The 9,213-nt window shown below is 41.4% G+C and overlaps 1 protein-coding gene across 3 annotated transcripts; it reads right to left on the bottom strand.

Moving 5' to 3' along the window:
- Window positions 1-306: 306 nt before the first annotated feature.
- On the bottom strand, window positions 307-5,589 carry nphs2 (NPHS2 stomatin family member, podocin). 3 transcript variants are annotated; one of them, XM_036140977.1, is made up of 7 exons: window positions 5,139-5,589; window positions 4,828-4,931; window positions 4,333-4,405; window positions 1,385-1,467; window positions 1,039-1,298; window positions 758-830; window positions 307-566 (listed from the first exon to the last, which is right to left on the bottom strand). In XM_036140977.1, the coding sequence occupies exons 1-7, from the start codon at window positions 5,452-5,454 to the stop codon at window positions 354-356; spliced, it is 1,122 nt and encodes a 373-aa protein (XP_035996870.1). In that variant the 5' UTR covers window positions 5,455-5,589; the 3' UTR covers window positions 307-353. The 3 variants fall into 3 exon arrangements, with proteins under 3 accessions (XP_035996870.1, XP_021166838.2, XP_021166839.2); XM_021311163.2 differs by having other exon boundaries at window positions 307-563; XM_021311164.2 differs by having other exon boundaries at window positions 4,870-4,931.
- Between the last annotated feature and the right edge of the window lie 3,624 nt (window positions 5,590-9,213).

The raw sequence follows: 9,213 nt of genomic DNA, 5'->3' as shown, positions 1-9,213 counted from the left end.
CTTAATAGTCATTTTAAAGATTTATAGTTTAGTATATTAGAGGTGCGGATTTATGAGGATTTAAGCTTGGAGGCCTAAGAACTGTACAATTTCTACAACCAGAATAATTTGCACATATTTTAATGTTAGTTTTTCCTCCTTTTTATGTAAATATTAGTATTTTGTGCCATTTTCCGACCATTCCTTAATAACAGTGGCACAAATGAAGATTGTTTGACTTATTTTCCGTTACATAATTCTTTATTATCCTCACAATTTACTGCACTCATCGTTATTTAAAATTTGATGAGACAAAATGACCACTAATTCATCTTAAATATTCAGATTATAATGTGAGTGAAATGTGTAGCTTGTCACATCATGGGTGAGTCTGTCTCTGGCTCCGCCTTCGTCACCCCTCCGTCTTCATCCTCAGCCGGGGGAGGCGGTGGCGGGAGGGAGGTCAGGTCAGAGTTCATGTTGAGGAGATCTGGAGGGAGGGGGAGGACCAAGGCAGGGTGGAGATGACGGAGTGAGTTCCTGAAGCCTTCCCAGGTGGCTGTCTCTCTTTCCGATGCCTTTACCTGCTGCCAAACGAGGAAGACAGCTATAACGCATCATCTGTCACCTCACAGCTGGGTGGACAGAAATTATGTCAAACAGCGACCTAGGAAAGCAGATCCTAGTTGTGTGTAAAAAACGCATGAAGCAAAACAAGTATTTAAGAGGAAACAAGGGGATTTAAAGGTGTTTAAAACATCCAATGCTTTACTCTGACCTGCTGTTGTCTCTTAGCCTCAGCATCTGTAGCCAGACTCTGCTGTAGCTCCAGAGGAAAGCTGAGCTCATCTCTTGACAAGAAAATCAAACAGAAGCACCACCAGAAGTGATCAATACACATAAGTCAACACCACTGGGGGGAAAAAAAATAATAACTCAGTGTAGAGAAAAATCATTTCAGGAACTGATGAAATACAACTTACAAGCTCAAAGCATATGAAAACAGAGGTTAGTTATGGCAAAGCAAACAGCAGTCTAAATGGAGGCTTTAAGCCTTACATGTCCACTCTCTCCACTCGGATTCCCCAGCGACAAGTGACGGAGTCCAGAGCTGCCTTGATCTGCTCTCCGGTCCTCCGCCTCTGCAGCAGGATGTGACTGAAAGCGTGCCGGGCGAAAACGTCTCTGACGGCCGCCTGAACCAAACTCTGCAACACCGAGGTCAGGCTGGAAAGAGCTGCGCTGCACAGAGCCACGTTCTCTATCTGGTAATAGCACACAGCACTCAGCTCGGGCCTTGCCAGGTCCTTCGTCACCACCTGCGTGAAGATGTAGTCGGAAAAAAATCTCATATGCCAATAGCTTTTTTTGGGATGTTTTTCCCCCCCGCTGTGTGTGATTGTACCACGTGAGAAGGAACCTTCAACATCCGGAGCCGAATGTCAACTTTGTGACAGACATCAAGAAGTGGGAGGTAGAAAAGGAGGCCTGGAGAGAAGAGGAGATTTATCACACATCATAATGTGTCTTAAATCATCTGATCCTGCATTAAGTTGTAGAGACATCACATTTGTCAAAGCAAATACAAACTAAAAATTAGACAATTTGGACATGAAAAGCAAATTTAAAAAGTCTTCATATTAGTCGGACCTCGTTTTCTCACATTAAAAGCGAAAACTTTGTTTTATTCATTTTTAAAGGGACTTCATTTGATAAATCAACAAAAAGTAGCCTATAGTTATGATTATGGTTTTCAATCTTTCAGAGAGTGATGTGCAGCCCACCTCTTTTGCTCTACTTCTTCTTAATAAAATCCAGTCCAGCCACTTCCGTTTAGAAAAATCAGTTAAACTAGTGCATTTTATCTAGATGCAGTTCATTATAAAGTCTTCTGTACAGCCCTCACAGAGGACAAAAACAAACAAGGTTGAATATCTGAACTATTTTAGAGCATTGTTCAAACCAGGGGTCACCAACCAGGCAGCCCCCAAGGACCATATGTGGTGCCCACAAGCCTGTTAAAAAAATAGCACAACCCTCCAGTAAACTGCATTTAAATTCCTATTTTAGTTACTCTTTCTTTTTATCCGTGCTTGTATTTACATAGATTTAAAAAGGACAAAAGCATTAAATACATATTTATGTTGCATAAAGTTAAGGTGAGCTTGGACTCTTGTATTTCAAACGTCAGTACAGGTAGCCCTTCGTATGACACTGTACCGATGAAGTAGCTCTCAGTTTCACAAAGGCCGGTGATCCCTGGTTCAAACTATCATCTGAAAATGGAAGCGTGTGGCTACAATAGTGCCTTGGTGTAGATGAAATATCCTTCCTAATTACAACAGCCAGCATGATTTTACGAAGGTAGCGATCTAGAGGTCTAAGATGGTAAGTGCACAAGAGTACATCTAGTAATAAGGCCAGGCAAGAAGAGAGGCACCCACCACGACAACCATGGTAGCTATGGAGGCGCAGCAGAGACCCGCAGCTCAGGTGGAGCCATCTGTCATCTGAGCAATTATCACTCCAGAAAATCTTAACCTGTATGTAAGAGTGGCAAAAAGAAAGCCACAAGAGATGTTCTGTTTGCGGTTTGTGGCTAAACCATGAAAGGGACAGAGCAAGCACAGTGCTGGAGTCAGATCAGACTAAAACTGAGGTTTTTGGGCAACATGCAAAATGCTAAGCGTGGTTAAAAACACACACAAAAAAAACTTACACTGTACATCAGCCTAGACCAGGGGTGCCTAACTCCAGTCCTTAAGAGCTACTGTCCTGCAGCTTCTAGATAAGTCCTTTTACAAACACACCTGAATGGCTGAATTCCCTCCTCTGCAGGTTATTGAGCATTTTAGAGGCTTGACAGCGAACCATTCATTTGATTTAGATGTGTTGGTAGAGAGACACATCTAAAAGTTGCAGGAGCAGCTCTGGACTTTGGCATCCTTTCCTAAGACCAGGGGTCAGCAACCTTTGCAACCTGCAGAGCCGTTTGTGCCCAGCTAAACAAATTTTGTTTAGAGCCAAAAAAGTTGCACGTCTTTGAAACAGGACCTTGTTTTTATAGTATACTATGAGAAATTTGTTTACATTTTTTAAAGTATAGATAAAAAAATTATATTTAAACAAACAGTATTTTTATATTTAGGTTTAATGCATTTTCTTCAATTGGACATTTGATTTTTACAGCAAATGGCATCAAAATGATGAAAAAGCAAATAGTGCAACCTATTGACAAAAAGATACTTCATTTAGTTATAGTAAAATATTCTATACACCATTAGTTTTTTTTTTTTCTGGAAATGTTATGCACATATTGCAGAACTAAATGCATCCTAAAGCTAGCCATTTTAAATTACCTTTACATTTAAAAACTGTCATGAAGTACGTTTTGTTGGACATTCCCTGGACTACACTGTCTGACCAGCATTATCGGGCCGTCTGCTCATCCCGCCTGCTTCCGCCTGCTGGGTCATTCACCTGCCTCTGCCTCAGCCTCTGCCTCTGCCTCTGTCACACCATATCAACCTTTTTAATAAACTTCTAAGAAACGTAACTCTGTGCTGCTGAATTCAGGTTCGCCGACCTCAGTTTAATTTTTCTACCCCGCAGTTTTAAGAGCCAAAGCTGAAGGTGTAAAGAGCCGCATGTGGCTTTGGAGCCACAGGTTGCAGACCCCTGATCCAGACTAACAATTCCCACGATGAAACATGGTGGTGGAAGCATCATGGTGTGTTTCTTAAATAGGATGGGAAGATGGATGAAGCTAAATAAAGATGAATACCGCAAGAAAACCTTTTGTAGACTGTAAAAGACCTGTGACTGAAGTAGAAGGTTACCTTCCAGCGGGGCGACACTCTGACACATACAGCCAGATTGAGGTACAATGTAATGACTCAGGCCAAAGCCTTCTCATGTGTTTGAATGTGCCAGTCAATGTCCAGACAGAAATACCATTAAGAGTCTGTGGCTGAACTCTAAAATCGATGTTCTCTATCCAATCTGGAAGAGTTTAAGCTGTTGTGTAAAGAAATAAAGAGAAATGTCAATCTCTTGCCGTGCAAAGCTGGTAAAGACACACTCAAAATGCAACTCCCTCCAAGTTGAAGACATTAAAAAGTTAAAACTATGTATCCTTGTCCTTATGCTTCATAGCTGTTCGCAGTTCCTTGTTTAAGACCATTTAATAAAACCCCAGTGGAAAGCATGGTGAAAATGCAATGAAAGCAAAGACAACTAAAGATCTGTGCACTCTCGTCCCTTCAGGTTTTTTGTTTTTATGACTGACAAGATCAAATGTATCAATCAGTGTCAACGGATGAAGAGGAGGGAATAAAAGTGATTTGTGCCGACCTGGCCCCCTGGGTTTTCCCCGCAATAGATGACCAAGTCTGAAGATCACAGCTCTCTCATGCTCCCGGATCACCTGTGAATCAAAATGACAGCTCTCAGCTGAACGGTTCAGTTGAGCATCAGGCATTGCTACGGCTGACACACAATGAATTCACGTCTTTGTTAACCACCGATTTAACAGAATGTACAACTTTTTCTTTAAAATTTGCCCCAGCTCAAGCTGAAACAGAAAAAGAGCCACCAAACACCTGATTTTATCATCTTAAATTGGCTGACTGAAAAACATTCTCCCAGTTATGATATTTAGCTGTTAGTATATGGCATGCTGGAGATATATACGTTTACATGAGCATTAAAAAATTTCATGCTTGTTTTTTCCCCTCACACTGATTTGTTTTTGGAGATTTTGATGATCAGTTTTACACTTTTTTTGTTTTTAAGTAGACAATTGTGGAGCGATTCAGCTCTACTTGGTCTTGGAGTTGCAGCTCGTACTTTGACACAGAACCAGATGGAAAAAGGAAGGAAGAGGAGAACCAGAGTCAAGGCAAACACCATCAGCAGCCACTCAAACGCTCCCAGGCTCTTGCGCTTTAGACCTGCAGAAATGCATCATGCTCTGTTCAATACACACAATTTAGTAAAACATGTACATACATAACATACAATTCATAAAAATCTTTGGTTTAGATAATGTGTTGATGCTGTTCCGGAGCCCAACTGCGCACAAAAGCTAAAATAAACATGCTGGAAGAAAAGCAAATGAAAATAACCTTCTCCCCTTGTGTTCTTGGGCGTTTTCTTACCGTCGTCCTGCTCCGCTGCTTCCAACAGCCCGAGGTTCTCCTCCTGGACCTCCTCATCTCTGACCCGGTCTATGTCCACCACAGTAGATTTTAATTTCACCTCTGCCTCCTTCTCTTCCTCCATTCTCTCCTGGTTTGTGTCTGGCTTCTCCATCTGCCTCTTCTCCTTCCTGACCGACGGCGCTCCGGTGTGGCGACCCGCCTTTGCCGGCCTCTGACGTTGGCTTCTTGAAGGCACCGGCACTCCATTCTCCCCCTCTTTCCGTAGCGTTGTTCTGGATCTGTGGTTGGACCTATTAGAGGGGTGCTTCTCCATACCTGCTGGGATATCAGCCGTAAGCAACGTATGAGCGACAGCCGCGGAGCTGTTTGCTTCTGATGGGTCGTTACTGTCTTCCTGACATGAAGAAAGAAGAAACTTTGACCCTTGTATTGTTGGAAGATGAGGTGTCGGAGGTGTTGCTGCGTGGGAATGGGACAGGATGAGGAAGGGATGGGCTGAGCGTGGGAGTGAAACAGAAGCAGCAGGGGAGGGCCACCGGCAGTGAAAAATGTTTAAGAAAATACAAAACTTTGCAAAAGATTCATTGTTGACAACCGTAATATGTTCATGTCTGGAGATTGTCTCCATTGGAGAACTTTACCTCAGTAATACTGTTAATTTTCGTTGTGCATTGTGCTTACTTTTCAGTAAAGATCAGCTACATCACAGAAGGAAGCTCCTTGGTTGGAATCTGGACTAGACCCTTTATGCGTGAGACTCTAACGGCCCTTAGATTTGAATGTGTATTTGCATGGTCATTTGTTTGCTTACATTTTTTTTACTTTAGACATAAAAAAAAAACATTAAAGTTTGAGGTGTTACTGTGCATTTTGTGAGGGTTAATGTGTGGGACTAATAAAGCAGAGGCGCAGGGAGTCTTGGAGAGTCCAAACTAGGAATGTGCTGATTCAGGCTGGTAGGAAATAATCAACACAGGGGAACATTCAACAACCTCCCCAATGTGTCTTTAATTAAACTGAATATTTTCTCAGCTGTCACTGCTGAACAGTAATTTATAGTATCAGTGGAGTACGTATCTGGCACATCCATGGATCGATTATTGTGTGCAGTGCAACGAGCTTGGTTGGAAAAGATGAAAAGGATGTATTAAGATAAATTTGCCAAATATTCTCAGTTGGATTCAGGTCTGGTCTATGATATGGCCACCCGTTTAATTGTTTAGTTTAGTTTATTGGCTGTATGTTCAGTGTGAACCTCCACCCAATTCTTTTGCAGCCTCTAACTAGTTTTCTTCTAGGGTTGCCATTTATCGTCATCCCCCTTCCCACCAACTCCAGCTTACCTGTTCTTGCTGAAGTCTCCCAACAGCATGATGTGGCCACCACCATGTTCCACAGTGGGGACATACGTAGTTTCCTGGTGATACACAGTGTTATCCTGACTACCTTTTTGCAGGGGCCTCTACTTAGCATGAGGAGAACTTCAAATGGGACTTCTTGTGACTTTCTTTTTGCCACTTTTCCATAAATGGGAGACAGATCTAACGGCTAATATTTGTCCTGTCAACAGACCCTCCCACTTGAGGTATAGATCTTAGGAGCTGCTCAAGAGTCTTCAGGGGCCCGTTGGTTTAGACGTAGATCCATTTTTACAATGATGGATTAAATAATGCACAATGACTCACAGGGCTCTCATCTCTCACGCATTGACCGTGTGTGACACACGCATTTCACTAACTTCACACGCTCACACATGGCATTTCTCACGCATAAAAATAACAAAGCCCATCTGGGCTGCGGATGATCCGTTCACAGCTCTGTCCATCCAGAGCTCAATCTAAACCCCGCCTTCTGCAGAGCTGGTTCGTCTTCTTTCACAGCTTATTTCTGCTGCAGTTCATATTAACAGAGTAACAGGAAGAGCAATCAGAGTCATGATATTCCCAGCAGCAACGGGGGAGAGCGGCTGCCAGATGAAGCCTTCATTCAGAACCAGTCATGGCTGCACGCTGGATCAGAAAACAGATCTGCTAACCAGATGCAGTCTAAAATGCCACTTAGTCTGTTTATAAGTTTCGTTCTCATTCATTCTGCATTTTTTTTAACTACGTGCGCTGTGTTTCTGTGCCTCAACGCTCTAACTGCTCCTCTCTCCTCCCTTCCCTTGGAGCCAGGTGCTTTTATCAGCGGGCCCGCCTTCAAAACGTGAATCATTACGTTCAATGTCCTTCCACTCGTACCGAAATGTCCCAATTAAAATCAATAGGGGAGTCAGTAGCTATGTTTTATGCTCTTTTGTTTTTAACGACACAGAACCAGTGCTGCTTCGGTGGGCGTGGTGCCTTGCGCTTGAATTCAAGTGCGCAAAATTACGTTACATGTAATTTAGGTGCGGACTTTTAAGGGTTATTTTAAGAAACTTGTAACATCAGGGGCTTCAGCTCAGACCCATTTTTCCTTCTCTTCCCTCTAAAGTAGCCCTTTACAGTCTTTATTTATGCATTTTCCCCACTGTTTATCCAGCAGCTGGATCAGCGTAAAGACGCAGCGTGAACCCCGGCGTGCTTTAAGTTTTGCAGCTGAGGGGAAAATGTTGGACGGTATAGGCTTGATGAAACTCTTCCTCATTCACAAATGAGACCAACATGGATAGAATAATGATAATCTTTAGTGTTTTCATTGCCTGGATGTAAATCTGACAATTCATATTGTGCCTTTTATAATGAACTACAATATTTTCTTATCAAAGTCAGGAAAAAAATATTTCTCTTCCAAAGTTCGGTCAGCCACGCCACCAGCCACGACTCCCAAAAATTAACATAATCTCACTCTTAATTTTTGATAAAAGTTGACAGGTCTGACTATGACAGCGTTTCTTATCCTTAGGGCCCAGTGTCCTGCATGCTTTAGGTCAGGGGTGTCAAACATACGGCCCGCAGGCCGAACAATTTAGTCCGGCCCGGTGGCGAAAAGCATTATCATTATAAAAAAAATAAATTAAATTCCCAGTGTCCTGTCTGGCAATGTGGCAATAAGAATTGTTGTCTTAATGCCAAAAAGAGCTCATCAGATTTGACTTTCACAAGTGGAGCAGTACTGCTTTTGCCATAGTGTTCCGCTTGATTTATGAATGTTTTATTATGATTCATGCTGGGAATATCTCAAATGATATGGACACTACAATGAGAAAGTAGGAGAGGAAAGGAAGAGAATGATAAAACAATTATTGAAAAAAACATGTACTTCGTTTAATTGGAAATCTGCAGTTTCTATATTGTCCACGGGGGGCGCTGTGTTTTAATCAGTAGATGGTAGCACTGAGCTTCAGATGTGGAAAATTGATTTTAAATAATTTCTTAATTTTTATCTGTTTGATGTATTTTGTCATGCAGGACAGTGTTTTTAAGTTCCAAAAAAATATGAATAAATGTTTTTCAACATTGTACAATCACTGTGATCAGTTCTTATGCATAATGCACTTAAGTAAATGTTTGACTGAGTAAAAGTATTGTTGAAATTGCACATACTTTGTTAAAAACGCAGAGGTTATTCATAATATATTGTGTAAAGGTGAAATTAATTTAATATAAAAATCAACAACAAGTCCACTTTTATTAGTTCTATTTAATCTTGCATTGAGTTTACTCGTGTGGCCCTCTTGAGATCAGATTAAGCTGTATGCGGCCCCTCAACCAAAATGAGTTTGACACCCCTGCTTTAGGTGTTTCGTTTCTGCCACACCGATTTGAAAGAGTAGATAAAAGAGGTTCTGCAGGGCTTAATGGCAGAGACACATCTTAGGACCCTGATCACAAGGGTTGAGGAAAACCGCTCTTATGCTATTTAGTTGTCTGTGATATTACCAGTTTGTATTGCCAAAAGCATAATCAAACCAACTTAAATAAATAAATAAATAAATAAAATAAAAATAAATAAATAAATAAATAAATAAATAAATAAATAAATAAATAAATAAAATAAATAAATCAGTTTCAGGTGTTTTGCCAATTTTTTGTCAGAAGGGGCGCTGCTGCTTTTCCATACCGTGAGTTGGCCTAAAAAAAAATAGAAC

This window comes from Fundulus heteroclitus, chromosome 9, assembly GCF_011125445.2.
Source record: "Fundulus heteroclitus isolate FHET01 chromosome 9, MU-UCD_Fhet_4.1, whole genome shotgun sequence".
NCBI lineage: Eukaryota > Metazoa > Chordata > Actinopteri > Cyprinodontiformes > Fundulidae > Fundulus > Fundulus heteroclitus.
Note: the sequence above shows the minus strand (reverse complement) of the source record. Positions and strands in the feature narration are given on the sequence as shown.

Bases quoted from the DNA above. Each gene is read 5' to 3' on its own strand.
- nphs2 (XM_036140977.1), bottom strand. From the start codon at position 5,454: ATGGAGAAGCACCCCTCTAATAGGTCCAACCACAGATCCAGAACAACG. The intron at 4,932-5,138 runs GTAAGAAAACGC...GCATTTCTGCAG, and splicing joins AGCAGCGGAGCAGGACGACG to GTCTAAAGCGCAAGAGCCTG. The intron at 1,468-4,332 runs GTCGGCACAAAT...TCTTCTCTCCAG, and splicing joins GGGAAAACCCAGGGGGCCAG to GCCTCCTTTTCTACCTCCCA.